General features: G+C 41.8%; 1 protein-coding gene across 6 annotated transcripts in view; it reads right to left on the reverse strand.

The window, feature by feature from the left end:
• Positions 1-18,812, reverse strand: part of LOC100709480 (immunoglobulin superfamily member 21) — a 52,051-nt gene extending 33,239 nt beyond the window's left edge. For 3 of the 6 annotated variants that reach the window (XM_025901720.1, XM_025901719.1, XM_025901717.1), the window contains exon 1: positions 18,548-18,683. Coding sequence is in view for 2 of the 6 variants with exons in the window: in XM_005465180.4 (XP_005465237.1) it covers positions 18,548-18,608 (61 nt within the window). In the remaining 4 variants the exon portion in view is untranslated. Of the gene's footprint in view, positions 1-18,547 lie in introns of all 6 variants that reach the window. The other 3 variants (XM_005465180.4, XM_025901721.1, XM_025901722.1) reach the window with 3 other exon arrangements.
• Positions 18,813-19,346: the final 534 nt, after the last annotated feature.

The raw sequence follows: 19,346 nt of genomic DNA on the forward strand, positions 1-19,346 counted from the left end.
GGGCACCAGGCAGGGATGCCCACTCTCCCGTTCACTTACTGAACCACTAGCAGCAGCAATTAGACAGGCTAATGTCATTAACGGCATTAAAATGCAAGAATGTAGAACGAAAAATCAGTCTTTATGCAGATGATGTGTTACTTTTTCTCGAACACTCACAAACCACTCTCTCTGAGGTAATTACATTAATAAATTCTATCAGATTATTCAATAAACTGGTTAAAATCTACTGTTCTTCCGATTAATTGCTCCTTCCATAATTCTTCTTCTACCCCACTGCAATCTGGAAATATTAAATATTTAGGTATTAATGTCTGCTAAGCTTGCAGACTTTAATAAATTAAAGAAAGTAGAAGACTAGATGGAAATCTCTCCACATATCACTCATAGGAAGGGTCGCTTCAATAAAAACGAAGAATCAATTGTTTATTCTCAATGATACTAAGTAAACCATCACCAGACTGGTTTAGATCTCTGGATTTGTCTATTTCTATATTCCTTTGAGGAGATAAATCACTGCGTATTAGGTTAAAAAAACGCTACAAAGGACCAAGGACAAGGGAGGACTAGATCTGCCTAACTTTCAAAACTACTTCTTGGCTAAGAAGTAGTTTTGAAAGTTAGGCAGAAGTTAGGCAGGATGGTTAAAACATAGTCTCTTAGATGAGCCTTGGCAAGACACAGAACAGGCGATAATATAGAGATAATATAATAATATAGAGATTTGGGACCTACCATTCATTAGCTCAAACATCAAATGACATGTATGCTTTAAAAGCATCAGTATTAGCTCCTCTTTTACAGCATGGTGAGAGATTCTAAAAAGGACTGAGTCTTCATTAATCCCATGCATACATGCTACAATAATATGATTAACTTCCCAGATTGGAGTTCGAAAGAACAGACATTATGCCACTTGACAGATTATAGTTATATAAAATGGGATTAACAAGAGTAGATTTTTAGAATATCAACGAATTAAATCTCTAGTAAAAAAAGAAATGTAAACCTAATCAAGTCAAATTACAAACACCACCAAGTGTGGTACAATTCCTTCATCTCAAAACCCTCAAATTATTGTCTAAAATATACAGGACACTCTCCAAAATAGATCATCAATATTCCTATTATTATATATTCTTAAAAATTGGGAGATAGATCTGTCAGTAAGCTTAGACCAAAACATCTGGTTTCAAGTATGCTTAAAGACCTTTAAATTGATTACAAATCTCAGTCTACAATTAATACAATGCAAAATACTACACAGAGTACACTATACAGGTCAAAGGATGGGTTTCATGTCTTCTTCTAAGAACTGCTCACACTATCAAGGGAATACACCTTGCAGTTTCATCCAAGCTCTTGGATTCTGTCCACCTGTTCAGAGGCTTTGGTGCTGGATATGTGAAGACTTATCAAAGTGTCTGAAATGTAACATTCCAGTCTCGACTTCAGTTTGCTTGTTAGTCGACTTAGATGATGTCACTACAGAAATAAAAATTGACTGGAAAATTCCCTCCTGACTCTTGGTGGCGCTGTCACTTGGTGTTCGCTCGCTTTGTGGTAGAGTATCACTTCCTGTTCCTGCTCAAACACAGTGGTGTTTCTGAGTAGCTTTTCTGCTTAGCAATTTAATTTAAATCTTTTGATACATCCCTTTTTCATAGTATAATCTTAACGTGCTTTATCTGAATCACCCTTTCTGTGTACTCACTACCTAATTTATAGCCAAAGTATTCACTCACTGTCTCTTTACTGTTTCGCTAGCTTAGCTTAGCTCGTAGCCGACTCGTTAGCACCATGGCTACTTCACCTGTCCCTCCTGCACTTTCCTGCTCATTGTGTCAGATGTTTAGTTACTCCTCGGCCTCCTTTAGCAGTAATGATACCTGTAATAAATGTAGCATATTTGCAGCTCTGGAGGCCAGGATTACTGAATTGGAGACTCTGCTTCGCACCCTTCATTCACCCGTAGCTAGCCAGGCCCCTGTAGCTGGTGCAGCCGAAGATAGCGTAGGCCCCGCTAGCTGTTCCCCGGCAGACCCCAAGCAGCTGGGGAAAGAGGGCGGCTGGGTGACGGTGAGGAGGAAGCATAGTCTTAAACTGAAGCCCCAGGTACACCACCAACCTGTTCATGTGTCTAACCGTTTTTCCCCACTCGGCGACACACCCGCCGGGGGTCAAACTCTGGTAATTGGTGATTCTGTTCTCAGACGTGTGAAGCTAGAGACACCGGCAACCATAGTCAATTGTCTTCCAGGGGCCAGAGCAGGCGACATTGAAGGAAATTTAAAACTGCTGGCTAAGGGTAAACGTAAATACAGTAAGATCATAATTCACGTCGGCAGTAATGACACCCGGTTACGCCAATCGGAGGTCACTAAAATCAATATTGAATTGGTGTGTAACTTTGCCAAAACAATGTCGGACTCTGTAGTTTTCTCTGGTCCCCTCCCCAATCAGACCAGGAGTGACATGTTTAGCCGCATGTTCTCCTTAAATTGCTGGCTGTCTGAGTGGTGTCCCAGAAACGATGTGGGCTTCATAGATAATTGGCAAACCTTCTGGAGGAAACCTGGTCTTGTTAGGAGAGACGGCATCCATCCCACTTTGGATGGAGCAGCTCTCATTTCTAGAAATATGGACAAATTTATTAAACCCCCCAAAATATGACTATCCAGAGTTGGGACCAGGAAGCAGAGTTGCAGTCTTACACGCCTCTCTGCAACTTCTCTCCTCCTGCTACCCCCCCAAAAACCCATCTCCATTGAGACTGTGTCAGCTCCCAAAAAGACAAAAAACAAACCAAAAACCAGCAATAAACAACTTAAACATAAAAAATCACAAAGAAAGAACAATACAGTATCCACATCTGAACCAAAGAGTAAAACAGTGAAATGTGGATTATTAAATATTAGGTCTCTCTCCTCCAAGTCTCTGTTAGTACATGACTTAATAATTGATCAACAAATCGATTTACTCTGCCTTACAGAAACCTGGTTGCAGCAGGATGATTATGTTAGTTTAAATGAATCAACACCCCCGAGTCATTCTAACTACCAGAAATCTCGAAGCACAGGCCGAGGGGGCGGTGTGGCAGCAATTTTTCGCACAGGCCGAGGGGGCGGTGTGGCAGCAATTTTTCACACCAGCCTATTAATTAACGAAAGACCAAGACAGACTTTTAATTCATTTGAAAGCCTGATGCTTAGCCTCATCCACCCCAGCTGTAAAACTCAGAAACCAGTCTTACTTGTTATCATCTATCGTCCACCTGGGCCTTACACAGAGTTTCTCTCTGATTTCTCAGACTTTTTATCTGATTTAGTGCTCAGCTCAGATAAAATAATTATTGTGGGTGATTTTAACATCCATGTAGATGCTAAAAATGACAGCCTCAACATGGCATTTATAATCTGTTATTAGACTCAATTGGCTTCTCTCAAAATGTAAAAGAACCCACCCACCACTTTAATCACACTCTAGATCTTGTTTTAACATATGGCATAGAAACTGAACATTTAACAGTGTTTCCTGAAAACCCTCTGCTGTCTGATCATTTCCTGATAACATTTACATTTACAATAATTGATTACACAGCAGTGGAGAGTAGACTTTATCAAAGTAGATGTCTTTCTGAAAGTGCTGTAACTAAGTTTAAGAATATAATCCACCCACTGTTATCATCTTCAATGCCCTGTACCAACATAGAGCAGAGCAGCTATCTGAACGCTACTCCAACAGAGGTCGATTATCTTGTTAATAATTTCACCTCCTCACTACGTATGACTCTGGATACTGTAGCTCCTGTGAAAACTAAGGTCTCAAATCCGAAGTACCTGACTTCGTGGTATAATTCTCAAACACGTAGCCTAAAGCAGATAACTCGTAAGCTGGAGAGGAAATGGCGTGTCACAAATTTAGAGGATCATCATTTAGCCTGGAGAAATAGTTTGCTGCTTTATAAGAAAGCCCTCCGCAAAGCCAGAACATCTTACTATTCGTCACTGAGTGAAGAAAATAAGAACAACCCCAGGTTTCTCTTCAGCACTGTAGCCAGGCTGACAAAAAGTCAGAGCTCTACTGAGCCAACCATCCCTTTAACGTTAACTAGTAATGACTTCATGAACTTCTTCACAAATAAAATTTTTATCATTAGAGAAAAAATTACCAATAATCATCCCACAGATGTAATATTATCTACAGCTACTCTTAGTACCATCAATGTTAAGTTAGACTCTTTTTCTCCAATTGATCTTTCTGAGTTAACTTCAATAATTAATTCCTCCAAACCATCAACGTGTCTTTTAGACCCCATTCCTACAAAACTGCTCAAAGAAGTCCTGCCATTAATTAATTCTTCGATCTTAAATATGATCAACCTATCTCTAATAATCGGCTATGTACCACAGGCCTTCAAGGTGGCTGTAGTTAAACCTTTACTTAAAAAGCCATCTCTAGACCCAGCTGTCTTAGCTAATTATAGGCCAATCTCCAACCTTCCTTTCATATCAAAAATCCTTGAAAGAGTAGTTGTCAAACAGCTAACTGATCATCTGCAGAGGAATGGCTTATTTGAAGAGTTTCAGTCAGGTTTCAGAGCTCATCACAGCACAGAAACAGCTTTAGTGAAGGTTACAAATGATCTTCTTATGGCCTCTGACAGTGGACTCATCTCTGTGCTTGTCCTGCTAGACCTCAGTGCAGCGTTCGATACTGTTGATCATAATAATCTATTAGAGCGATTAGAACATGCTGTAGGTATTACAGGTACTGCACTGCAGTGGTTTGTATCATATCTATCTAATAGACTCCAGTTTGTACATGTAAATGGAGAGTCCTCTTCAGACACTAAGGTCAATTATGGTGTTCCACAGGGTTCAGTGCTAGGACCAATTCTATTTACATTATACATGCTTCCCCTAGGCAACATCATTAGAAGACATAGCATAAATTTTCACTGCTATGCAGATGACACGCAGCTCTATCTACCCATGAAGCCAGGTAACACACACCAATTAGTTAAACTGCAGGAATGTCTTAAAGACATAAAGACCTGGATGGCCGCTAACTTTCTGCTTCTTAATTCAGATAAAACTGAGGTTATTGTACTCGGCCCTGAAAATCTTAGAAATATGGTATCTAAGCAGATTCTTACTCTGGATGGCATTACCTTGGCCTCCAGTAACACTGTGAGAAACCTTGGAGTCATTTTTGACCAGGACATGTCCTTCAACGCACATATTAAACAAATATGTAAGACTGCTTTCTTCCATTTGCGCAACATCTCTAAAATTAGAAATATCCTGTCTCAGAGTGATGCTGAAAAACTAGTTCATGCATTTATTACTTCCAGGCTGGACTACTGTAATTCACTATTATCAGGAAGTCCTAAAAACTCGCTGAAAAGCCTTCAGCTGATCCAAAATGCTGCAGCAAGAGTACTGACAGGGACTAGAAAGAGAGAGCATATTTCTCCTGTTTTGGCTTCCCTTCATTGGCTTCCTGTTAAATCCAGAATTGAATTCAAAATCCTGCTCCTCACATACAAGGTCTTAAATAATCAGGCCCCATCTTATCTTAATGACCTTGTAGTACCATATCACCCTATTAGAGCACTTCGCTCTTGCACTGCAGGCCTACTTGTTGTTCCTAGAGTATTTAAAAGTAGAATGGGAGGCAGAGCCTTCAGTTTTCAGGCCCCTCTTCTGTGGAACCAACTTCCAGTTTGGATTCGGGAGACAGACACTATCTCTACTTTCAAGATTAGGCTTAAAACTTTCCTTTTTGCTAAAGCATATAGTTAGGGCTGGACCAGGTGACCCTGAATCCTCCCTTAGTTATGCTGCAATAGACGTAGGCTGCCGGGGATTCCCATGATGCATTGAGTTTTTCCCTTCCAGTCACCTTTCTCACTCAGTATGTGTTAATAGACCTCTCTGCATCGAATCATATCTGTTATTAATCTCTGTCTCTCTTCCACAGCATGTCTTTCATCCTGTTTTCCTTCTTTCACCCCAACTGGTCGCAGCAGATGGCTGCCCCTCCCTGAGCCTGGTTCTGCCGGAGGTTTCTTCCTGTTAAAAGGGAGTTTTTCCTTCCCACTGTCGCCAAAGTGCTTGCTCATAGGGGGTCATATGATTGTTGGGTTTTTCTCTGTATTTATTATTGTGCTATCTACTGTACAATATAAAGCGCCTTGAGGCGACTTTTGTTGTGATTTGGCGCTATATAAATAAAATTGAATTGAAATTGAATTGAATTAAATATAGTCCACAAGGTTCTCACCGCCGTATGCTTGCCAAGAAGCCCATCCTCATGAACTGGAAAAATAAAAATAATGATAATTCTAACCAATATAGAGACCGTCTGATAGATCATATTAGTCTACCGGTAGCTGCGCTGCTCCTAGGTGGGTCCGGGGCAGGCTTGTGGACTTGAGGTTCTGGGGGTGCGCTGCCTCTAGGCTGGGGTTCTGGTTGGGCCTGGGCGGCCCGAGTCCTAGTTAGTGTGTCAACAGGATTGTGGGTGGGTGCATGCACTGGGGCCCTGCCTGGGGGCAGGAGGCCTCTAGTGCATCAGTGGAACTGGGGGGGCCTCTTTAGCTGGCAAGAGGTTGTTACCATCCTTTGCAGGTGGTCTCTGCTCTTGAAGATTCCACGTTGCAGGTGGAGGGCGGGGGATCTGACAGACGTGGAGGATAAACTCAACCTGGGTGTCTATTGTGTTATGTAGTCTGGGAGTTGACTAATTGTTGGGGTGGCTGTTTTTCCTCTGCAGTGGGCTTAGGTCGAGTGCCAGCAGAGCCTGTGGGCTCATCGCAGCCGCCCCCTGTGGCTTCTGCACTGTGGCTGCTGGGTAATCCCCAGCTTTTTTCCAGGTGGGTGGTGCGATTGCCCCTGTTGTGGTCCTCCTTGTGCTTTCATGTTCTGAGGGTCCTCTAGATATATGGGTCCGGATCTCCTCCATGCCTGTTTCATGTCCTGGGGGGCAGGGCTATGGCCCCCCACACCCACTGTTAAACACTTACATGGAGACACCTAATGAATAAAAGCACGCTCACAACACAGATGTGCGCAAAGGTGTGCAAACAGGTACTCACAGACAGACACTGTTTTGGTTGGCTGCTACCTCTAAGCATATCATGCACTATTAATACTGTATGCTGCTCAGTAACACTGAATATTTATTATTTACAGTTGCTTATGCTTATGGTTGTTGCTGTGGTTTCCCTACTGTGTTGTTTTCGTTTTGCTTGTTTTCTTTTCAGCAGGTGATCAAGCAGATTTTCTCTCTATTGTTTTTCACCTCTATTTTTTTCCTCTCTTTCTCTTAACTCTCTTCCCAGCTTCTCTTTCCGCCTTCTTCGTCTTTCCCTGTTGCTGTGCCCACAGGCTGGTTCTGCTGAAGGTTTGTTCCCTGAGTTTTTACACTGTCACAAAGTGCTTGCTCATAGGGGCTCGACTGATTGTTTTGTTCTGGTTTTCTTTGTTTTGTCTTTTTTATTGTAGGGTTTTTACTTTGGAACATAAAGCACATTGAGGAAATCGCTGTAGTGATTTAGCACTGCATAATATAATAAATAATAATAGTGTTTACTTGAATTTAACATTTAGTTCAGTTCGAGGGCAGCTCGAATTGAATTGAAGACCACTCTCACGTCCTCTGCCAATATAGTGAGGCTCACCTTCATGAGGCTGATCTGCGCTGCATGATGTCATCCTGCCTCAGATTATTTTTCCCCATGTTTTTTCTTTTAATCCTCCCTGCAGCTTTTTATCCACAGAGCCAGCCATTTGCCAAACTCTGTCTCCCCCAACACACAAACACACCCGCGTGCGCGCACACACACGCAATGTGGCAAAGAGATTAACGCATGTAAGAATAATAATACGTCAAAAAAAAAAAAAAACCCCAAACAAAACAGACAACAAAAAAAGCCAGAGAGAGAACATATTTTGTAATGAGATTAATGTTAGTCAAATGAGATATAGAGAAGTGATATGATTCTTCCCTGTCAGCTTAGTTTGGCAATGAACAGTTATTATGTTTGCCTACACTGATGTGATATAGACACACAGGACAGTGTGTGAATTGTAAAAAGTTCATGACATAGACATAGACCATGTCTTGTCTTTGCTGGGGGATAAAGTTGGGACAAGCCACTCTACTCTCCCATTATAGAATGCAGACAGTCTGCCCTCCTGTCAGAAAACAGACTCCAACATCCAAACACATGAACACCAAACTGAAAAACCACAGAAATCTGCAATTTAAGTTGCTTCTCTACACATTAGGAATGGTGGACTTTAATGCGATAAAACAAAAGCTGCTTTAAAATGGAAAATAATGAGAGACTCACCTCACATTAATGCCCTTCTTTGCTCACAGATCTTTATGTAAAACCACCACGTCTGTTATCTAGCTAACAAGCTGCTTAACCTGAGCCCAAAATCCTCACAAAAAGAGAACTGGTGTATGAAATATCTTTCATCTTCTCAAATAGCTGTTCAGTTCCTTTCACACACATTTCTGATGAGACTCTGAAGTGATGGCGCCGGTGTGTTTGGCAGGCCGTCTCCACTGCTCTCTGCTGCTTCTTACCTTTCTGCTAATATGCTATTCAGGTGGCTCTGCATTGCTAACCTATGACCGGCTTACTCTTCTAAGTCTCCGGCCACCCTATACCTACGGGTCATACTTTCATGGATCGGACCCGTGGTGGAATTTAGGAGATACCAGTCTGCCGCGGACGGATCACCTCTCAGGAACGTACCGCCGATCTCCGCTTCCTCCGCTTCCTTCACGCAGGAGACGCTACAGGAAAAGGGGTAAACGGAGTGGTGTCCGTGTCCGCATTAAGGCTTACCTAAAGGCACGGTATGTGGCTGGCTTCGACGTCGATGTGGATGCTCTCCGCCTTCCCCCGACTTTCTGGGAGCACTTTACCTTTAGATTGTCTAGGCATCGATGGATTCGCCATGCTGAATTCCAGGCCCGCCCTGCCGCCCCAGTGGTTTATTCGTCGGCTCGATGTTGGATTAAGCCTCCTAAAGGCGGTGTGTGCTATGGCAACCTATGCCGCCCGAGACGTGCTTCCAACTGCGACTCGGCGTCTTCGACTCGGATGGCGCTATTTAATGTTAGGTCGTTGACGAATAAGACTTTTATTGTGAGCGATTTTTTTACTGTTACGGGACTGGATTTGCTATTCATGACGGAAACTTGGATTCGTCCCGGTGAGTCTTTCCCTTTCTCAGAGCTCCTTCCTCCGAATTGTGCCTTTTTTAGCTCACCGAGACCTTCGGGCAGGGGTGGAGGACTGGCAGTGGTCTTTAGGAATAAATTCCGAGTACGGCACCTGCCCTCCCCTATGTTCCCTAGCTTTGAAGCCCAGCTGCTGGAACTTGCTGGTACCCCCTTGACTCTCTGTGTTGTGATTTACCGTCCCCCGAAATATAATAAGACTTTCATTAACGACTTTGGTGACTTTTTAGCATCTCTTTACCTAAATTATGATCGTGTTCTTATCACTGGTGATTTTAACATTCACATTTGTTGCAAAGATGATGTGTTTGCCAAGGATTTTCTAGCCTTAGTTGACTCTTTTAATCTTATCCAGTGGGTCAATGCACCTACCCACCTTAAAGGTCATACTCTTGATTTGATTTTTTCTTATGGACTGGACATTTGCATCAGGGACATCAGCAACATTGGAATTTCAGATCATTTCCCAGTCATCTTTGATGCTGATCTGTGCAAATTGGACCAGGGCTCTGAGGGTCCTCGATGTCTTGTGCGCATTATCAATCCTGGGACTGTAGCTGAATTTTCAGCTGCTTTCTCTAAATCTGTTCTCCCTGACATTGATTGTTCTACACCCTCTTCAGTTGATGATTTTGCTAGCTCCTTTCTCTCTACCTGCTCCTCTTTACTGGACGTTGTGGCTCCTGTGAAAGTAAAAAGGCCTAGAAGCTGCTCTCAGCCGTGGCTAAATGAGTCTTTACGCGCTTTACGACGCGTTTGCCGCCAGGCTGAAAGGCGGTGGAAAAAAGATGGGCTCCAGGTGTCTTTTGATATCCTTCGCAGGATATCAAAAGTCTGGAATTTCAGAAATCTGCCAAGTTGGCTAAAGCGGCTTTTCTGTCGGGTGTCATTGCGGATAACAGTCACAACCCACGCTTTTTATTTAAACCTTTTAACTCATTGATCAATCCTTGTCCTGAAACGCCTAGACTGGCTTCCTTAGCCCTTTGTGAGAAATTTTTAACTCATTTTACAGGCAGAATCTTATCTCTTAGAGTCTCACACCCCCCTGTGATGAGTCAGGCCCCAGCATTAAGATGCTCTACTAACCTCAATCAGTTTAATCCAGTTTCGCTTCCTACTCTTAAGGGTATAGTTGATCACCTAAAAAACTCAAACGCTGCTCATGACATCCTTCCATCTCGCATTATTAAAGACGGGTTTAACATTATCGGGCCCTGTATCTTATCATTAATTAACCTGTCATTATTATCGGGTTGTGTTCCGGCTGCCTTTAAACACGCTGTAGTGCAACCTATACTCAAAAAGAGCTCCCTTGATCAGAATGACCTCGCTAACTTTAGACCTATTTCTAAGCTCCCATTTCTGTCTAAAATCCTAGAGAAGATTGTTCATTCCCAACTTCAAGCTTATTTGGATGCAAATAATATCGGGGAAAAATTCCAGTCGGGGTTTAAGCCACGCCATAGCACAGAAACTGCATTACTGAGAGTCTTTAATGATCTTCTCTCAATTGCTGATTCAGGGCGCCCTGTGGTGTTAATTTTGCTTGATTTGTCCTCTGCTTTTGATTTGGTGGACCATAATGTCCTTTTAATGAGGCTTGAGCATCTGGTGGGAATCACAGGCAGTGCCCTTAGCTGGTTTAAATCCTATCTCTCAGAAAGGTCTTTTTCTGTCACCATGGGTACCTATGCCTCCTCCATTGCCCCTGTTACCTCTGGTGTCCCCCAGGGGTCTGTGCTGGGTCCCATGCTGTTCTCTTTATATTTGTTACCCTTGGGCCGAATCTTTGATAAATACAATTTCTCTTTTCACTTTTATGCGGATGACATTCAAATCTATTTTGAACTAGCTGAGGATGTCACGTCGTCATTGCAACACTTCTCTGATTGTATGAATGAAGTTAAAAACTGGTTACTGAGCAATTCTCTTATTCTAAATGATAAGAAGACTGAAATTGTAATCTTTGATAGTCCCTTCTCTCGGGCTGAATCAACTGGTATTTTTGGGCCCTTTGCTGACTCCCTTTCTGACACTGTGAGGGACCTGGGTGTTGTCTTGGACAGTTCCTTCAAGTTGGACAAACATGTGTCCTCCGTAGTTAAATCGAGTTTCAATCAACTACGTCTAATCTCTAAGGCCAAGCCCTACATACCACATAAGGACCTGGAGAAACTTATCCATGCCTTTGTTACATCGAGGTTAGATTATTGTAATTCCCTTTATACTGGTCTCCATTCTGCCCTTATCCATAAACTGCAGCTTGTTCAAAATGCGGCTGCGCGTCTCTTAACTGGAACTGGCAGGTTTGAGTCTATTACTCCAGTTCTTTCCGACCTGCACTGGCTCCCTATTAAATTTCGTATTGATTTTAAAATTTTATTGCTCACTTTTAAAATCATAAACAACACCGCGCCCAGCTATCTTACTGATCTCCTCAGTTTTTATATCCCTGGGAGAGCGCTTAGATCAGCAGGCCAAATGCTCCTGGTGCAACCGAGATCTCGGCTCAAGACCAGAGGTGGCCGCGCATTCGCCGCTGTCGCACCCTACCTCTGGAATAACCTCCCCCTAGCTATTCGGGCGTCTGATTCAATTCAATCTTTTAAATCTCGATTAAAAACTTATCTGTTTAGCCTTGCCTTCCCCAGCTCTTAGAGCCCACATCCTTAGTGTATTGGAACTTATTTTTATTACTTGTTAACGATTATAATGTTTTAACCTTCAGCCTTTCGGGTTGTGTCTACTATGCCTGGTGTATTATTGGTTAGTTATGTCACCTGCCTGTTAGTATATTTTATGTGTATTTTGTATTTTATGCTTTATATTTGTATTATTATTGCTCTTAACTCATTCTGTGAAGCACTTTGGCATGCCTGTGGTTTTTAAATGTGCTATATAAATAAAATTGTATTGTATTGTATTGTATACCAAGGTCATACTAAAGGCCATACCACTGTGATCGACATATTTAACTATTTCTCTGTCTTCTTCCTGATGGAATACATGGAAAGGTTCTCAGAGCATGTGCTGACGAACTGACCGGAGTCTTCACTAAAATCTTCAACCTTTCCTTGTCATTAAACACCGTCCCGCCCTGCCTCAAAACCTCCACCATCATCCCCATCGCCAAAAAGACAGCTGTGGTCAGCCCAAATGACTACAGGCCTGTTGCACTTACGCCTGTAGTGATGAAGTGCTTTGAGAGACAGGTCTGTCAGCACATCAGGGCCAGTCTGCCTCCCGCTTTGGACCCCCACCAATTTGCCTACAGGACAAATCGATCCACCGAGGACGCTATCACCATAGCGCTCCACACTGCGCTGAGTCACCTGGAGCACCGAGGAAGCTATGTGAGAATGCTGTTTCTGGACTTCAGCTCAGCATTCAATCATATCATCCCGGAGATCCTGGTCCAGAAACTGTCTCACCTGGGACTCTCCACCCCCATCTGCCTCTGGATCAAGGACTTCCTGACAAATAGACCACAGTCTGTCAGACTCGGCCCCCACCTGCCCAGCACCATCACACTCAGCACCGGGTCTCCACAAGGATGTGATCTGAGTCCCCTCCTGTTTACACTCTACACATCCGACTGCTCCCCTACCCATCTCTCAAACACCATCATAAAGTTTGCGGATGACACCACAGTGGTTGGACTCATCTCAAGGGGGGATGAGTCGGACTACAGAGATGAGGTCAACAGACTGACTGAGTGGTGTTCAGTTAATAACCTCCAACTGAACACCACGAAAACTAAAGAACTTATCTTCGACTTCAGGAAGGGCAGAGCAGACCCGGCCCCACTGTACATTCACGGGAGCTGTGTGGAGAGGGTACACTCCATGAGGTTTCTGGGCGTGCAGATCTCTGATGACCTCTCCTGGACTGCAAATACCACGGCGGTGGTAAAAAAGGCCCAGCAGCGTCTCCACTTTGTGAGAGTGCTCAGGAGGAACAACCTGGAGGAGAGGCTGCTGGTGACATTCTACAGAGCCACCATAGAGAGCATCCTAACGTACGGCATAACAACATGGTATGCAGGGTGCTCAGCTGCAGACAGGAAAGCACTGCAGAGGGTCATCAACACAGCCCAGAAGATCACTGGCTGCTCTCTGCCCAGCCTGGAGGTCATTGCAAACTCTCGGTACCTCAGCAGAGCTGGCAATATCATCAAGGACCATTCTCACCCCAGCAATCAAGTGTTTGAACTATTACCGTCAGGCCGATGATACAGGTCACATAAAACCAGGACAAACAGATTCAGGGATAGCTTCTTTCCCAGAGCTATCACCGTAGTAAATAAGCACAAAAACAATTGAAACTGCTTAGCTACACGATACTGTCACCGTCATTTATTATGCTGCTATCCATACTGTCATTATATTAATGCTGCTATCCTGTATATATCGTACTTACTAGTGCTTGTTTTATTGTACCTTTTATATTTTACATTTATATTTATTATTGTAATTTTGCACCAAGGGAGTGGCACTCCAATTTCGTTGTACCCTGTACAATGACAATAAAGGCTATTCTATTCTATTCTATTCTATTCTATTCTTTTATTTGGAAATGTACCATGTAACCCTGGCACACTTTTAAAAATTTTGAGAAACTGCTGTGATTTTAAAACTAGATGTGGCCTTGGTGTTATTATGTGTCAAGAATTTTCTACCTTAACTGGATTTGGATAAAAACAACTTCTTAAATAGCTGAAAATCTGGATAAAAACTGATATTCTAATTTGGTCTTTTGTTGCAAAAACACTGCAATTACAGGTTAGAGTTTTTATTGTGACCAAACCAGAATTGGTGGCGTTGTAAGTTATTTACAAAAGTTCAGTGATACTGTCTGGTATCACCAGTATCTTTTGGTAAACAATTAATATATATTTTCAATTGAATTTTATTTATGTAGCATCATCAGCAATCACCTCAAGGCACTTTATATTGTAAGGGAAAGAACCTACAATATTACAGAGAAAACCCCAACAATCAGATGATCCCCTTCTGAGCTAGAACTTGGCAACAGTCGGAAGGAAAAACTTCTTTTTAACAGAAGGAAACTTCCGGGAGAGCCAAGCTCTGGAAGGGGCAGCCATCTGCCGTGATGGCAGTAAATTAGAATTTCTCGTCTTGAAATTTCAACTTCTTAAGAGCCATTTGATCTCCATTAATAACCAATGAAAATTTCCTGGTTGAAGATTTTAATTGGGACTGGTTGTCTTCTGTCTTGCAGTTAAAATCTAAGTGTCATTCATTTAATTTCATACAACATTGATTTACAAAGGTCATTATCCAATCTTTTATTTACAATGGAACATAGAAAACCTGTCAAAGGTTTAAAGTGTGATAATGTATCATTTTAAGACAAATAGTTGTTCATTTTGAATTTGATGGCAATAACCCATCAGAAAAAAGCTGGGAGAGGGCAAGAAAAGGCTGGAAATGTAACAGCTGGAGGAACATTTTGCAAGTAATTGGTGTGACTGTCAACAGATCAGTAACATGACTAGGTATAAAAAAGAGTGTATTGGAAAGCTTTTCAAAAGTAAAGATGAGCAGAGGTGCACCAATCTGCAAAGAACTGTGTCTACAAATTGTGGAACAATTTCACAGTAATGTTTCAAAACACCCTGAATTGGATAAGCAAAAGAAAATAGATTGATATTCCTAAATATAAAATTGTGATAACTTTCATCAGAAAGTATCATCAAAAAATTCCAAGAATCTGGAGAAGTCACAAGAGACAAGACTGAAAATCAATATCGGTGAACCCGTGAGGGGTGGCCATCTGGTAAATGGACTGATTCTTATAGAGCACTTTTCTACTCTTCCAGAGTACTCAAAGCACTCTATACAACATGCCACATTCACCCAATCACACCCAATCATAGACAGTACCCGCTGTGATGGCTGTAGCTCTGCTGCATCTGCTGCAACAGGTTGGTGGTATCAATCAGTATCAATCAGTCCTTGATTGATACTTGACTGATTGATACATTGTGACACTGTGGCCGTCTCTCTCACAATTTTGTCCATTCTTGCCCTCATAGTCAGAAATTTTGAAAAGTGCAGCATGACTAAGTGAATATGTGTTGAATATATATTTAATTTCTTTTAACACATCTCCATCTGTTATCAGGGCCTGGCCTCATTGAAGGGCATGGGGTCCACTTATATATTTTTTATTCTTATAAATATAGCATAGAATGCTGTATGCTGTATGCTGGTTCATCCCAAACCTTGGCTGATTGTGACCCACACCCGTTTTCACACCTTGGCTCATGTGATTAGGTAGAGGATCATTAGGGGGTCCTTTTGTCCCTCTCGGGGGGGATACTCCCACAGGGCTTAAATCTGGCACTCTCCAACATTTGACCCTAGAACTGAAGAAGCTTCTCGGATGAGAGGTGAAACATCTTCAAGCAACTTGAAGAAGCTCCTTAGACTACGATGACCTGGATGACTGAGAACCTTCACAGACTCTTGGCATACAGCTTGATATCATTTATGTAGAGGAGGTGAATAAGGTTTTCTCCAGTCCATATTTGTTATCCTTAGCCAGTCTTGTCAATGATCTGGCTGAGGGGGTTCAGGCCTATGCAGAATAGCAGTGAGAACAGAGCATCTCCTTGGTAGATCCCACACTTGATGGTGACTTGTGCTGTGCTGTTGTATGCCACATCCGCACTGAATTTCTGATTAAGGCTCTACCGTTGAGCTTGTATAGGTCTAGGCATTCTTGTATTCATGTGTGAGGCATTGAGTCATAGGCTTTCTTGTAGTCAATCCAGTCAGTGCACAAGTCAGTCTGGTCTTACATTATCAAGTGACTGCTCTGTCTACAAGTAGCTGGTGACTTGCTCCTCTAGTGTTTCTGCCCATTCCTTTCTCGGTCCCGCTCAGATATTGAGCCATGTGCTAGTTCATCTTAGTTGCTATGATGGAGCTTCCATGTGGTGCTGAGGTAGGTTATTGGCTGGTAGTTGGATGGGGCCGGTCCCTGCTGAGGATCCTTGGGGATCAGGACTGTCTGGCCTTTTACTGTACTCTTTCCAAAGTCAGTAATGTTTTGGTGCCTAAGTCTCAAAGTGGTAATGTCAGAGATGAAGTGATTGACTGATTTTGCGTGTTTTGACATATGTAAATGGCCTGCATTTGTATAAATGGCCTGCATTTGTATAGTGCTTTAGTTAGTCCCTAAGGACCCCAAAGTGCTTTACACTACATTCAGTCATTCACCCATTCACACACACATTCACACACTGGTGATGGCAAGCTACATTGTATACATTGTAGCCATAGCTGCCCTGGTGCGCACTGACAGAGGCGAGGCTGCCGGACACTGGCGCCACCGGGCCCTCTGACCACCACATGGGGTTAGTATCTTGCCCAAGGATATTTGGCATGCAGCCTGGAGCAGCCTGGGATCGACCCTGGGATTGAACCACCGATGTCTTTTAGTATCTTAACAACTGTTTAGAACTGCATTAGGAATAATGATCATTTCAATCTGCTGTGAGAATTATGCCAAATTGAAAAACTAATCACAAAAGTATTTTGCAGAAGAACATTTTAAACCCCTCCTGCATCGCACAGTTGCCCTAATAGTCCACTCAAAATCCTGAACTGAAAATTAACTGGAGCAAGTAAAGTGGGTTAATGTAGATTTATGAATTAAACTGCAGTTTAAATGAGATAAAGTGATGAGCAAGGCCCCTCCAAAGCCTATGATGTAATGACAACATCTAAATTGTTTCTTTTAAACTATGAATTAGAAATCAAATATTCCTTTGTATTTTATTTTATGTTATTTATGTTTAGTAATTTCTTTAAATGTAAGTTTCAAATTACAGGATTTAATTCTTTTCTTTTTACCCTCATATGGGAGTGTCATGTGCAATTCCCATTGCACCTCCATGATGTTGTCTTTGGGCTCCACATCACGTTAGTGAAGGAGCTCGTTCTCCACCCACTGAGAGAGAGGACACTCTCTCTCAGTGGGTGGAGAGTGGGTGGTTATGAACCAAAATCTAGATGGACATTTTGAAGATCATAGATAGCAAATCTCTGACTTCTGCTTTGGGATTAGCATTCATGCACTCTGTGGTTTGAACAGCCGCTAACATTTTAATAATTTTAAAGTACAGATTACCTTGAACAATATGGGTCATGGTTAGACAATGGGCTTTTTTATCCCTGAAGGGCAAAAATCTCTGAGCAGGATTAAGTAACTTATTAAAGGACAGCTTTCCTACTCTGAAGCTATAACAAAAAGCTTAATAAACAAACAAATTTCCTTTCATAAGAATGGATTTCGACAAGATACATGAGAAAGATTGCAGCTGCTGAATTTGTAACATTAAGTCTATGTTTACATAATCCTCACATAGCTGCAAATTTTAAAAGCTGATAAAGTTTTTATCAGAACAAAAACAGAGGTTTTTAATCATTTAATAGCTTCAGACAACCTCTGGTTTCCAGCCAATTCACCTCAGCCAAAATACAAAAAAATAGATATAACAATTTTTTTGTATCATATAACTTATGATATGCAAAGTCATCTGTGTAAACAGTCCAAAGTAAAGCTGGGCTGACCACTGGCATGCTGTCCGAAAGTTGAAGATGAAGATGATTTCAAAATACAGAAAACATCATTATTTGCATGGAGATTTTTAGTAATTTGTTCAAGCAACATCTCAAAGAGGACTATGACGCTTGAAGACTAAAACCTGTCTAAGGTTGATGTCAACAGTCTGTTGACATCAACCTTAGACAGCCCTGCCCGTGACTCTAAATAGGATAAGCAGAATAAAATGGATGGATTTCTAAGGATTTGGAAGAAAATATGTACTTTAATTAAGCAAATCATTAATTTCACAGTTAACACGAAACAGATGTCATGTAGTGATGTGTCCTGTCAAATTACTGTTCCAAATGTGTAAAAATACTGGCATGATGGCATGATCCTTTTACTACACACACACACGCACACACACACACACACACACACACACACACACACACACACTTTCTAGCTTACCAGCAAAAAAAGTGCATTGTTCTCTTTCATCACAAGTAAGTTTATGTGAAACCATCCTGTTCCCTATAACAAATGATTTTAAAAACACTTTTGTAACTACTCTTAGAAATCGACTTTTTTATATTGTTTTTTTTTTTTTTACTTTTTGACTACTGAAAAGACCACACAAAGGTAAAATCAATAATTTCAACAAGGAATCATAAAGCACGCTTTACCCCTATGCACTTACCAGCTGTAAGACTGAGAATGTGAAGCAGAAGGAGGAGGTAGAGGACAAGAGAAGCAGTCATCCTGCTGGGTGCTGCTGCTCACAGCGGAGGATGCTCCATCTGTTATCAGAGTGGAGGATGACAGCAGCATTTCATCTCCCATACTTCGCTCTGAGGCAGCTTTGCTCAGCAGCTCGGGTTTAAACTCAGAGGATTACAGCATCTCTCTCTCTCTCTCTCTCTCTCTTGTTTTTGTTTCTACACCTCACTCTCAGTGCATCTCCATCTCTGCTTCCCTGTTTTGTCTGCCAGACAAACATTCTGTCCTATTTTCTGTTTCCTTCTTCAGGTTGAATGACAGAACAAGCTCTCTCTCTCTGCTGTGGCTTAATGTGTGGTGCTTATCACAATCCAGCATTTGTTTATTTTTTCTCTGAATAGGTTTATGTGAAGAAGAATAAAAAAGGGGTTCAAAAAATCCCATGTGATTAAGCTTTCCTGTGTTTCATGTGATGTCAATTAAAACATTTATACGTTTATATATTTTATATTGTTTCTCATGGAGGTTTTTTGGCAGGGCAAAATAATATAGAAGCAGTATATTAATACTACGTGTGATTTATGCAGTATGTGTGGTTGGCTACTAAAAATAGTTTATTGTTGACTGTTCCAACAGCCTAAAGGTTTAGTATCATACAAGGATGTTAGGGGAGAGAGAGCTACTCTGGCTCTGGGATGTATAAAATGTAGAAAGCATTTTCTGTGTTTTAGCATTATATGTTACTGAAATTTCTCTGATTATTATACACTACCGGTCAA

The sequence above is a fragment of the Oreochromis niloticus genome, linkage group LG20, assembly GCF_001858045.2.
Source record: "Oreochromis niloticus isolate F11D_XX linkage group LG20, O_niloticus_UMD_NMBU, whole genome shotgun sequence".
NCBI classification, from domain to species: Eukaryota; Metazoa; Chordata; class Actinopteri; order Cichliformes; family Cichlidae; genus Oreochromis; species Oreochromis niloticus.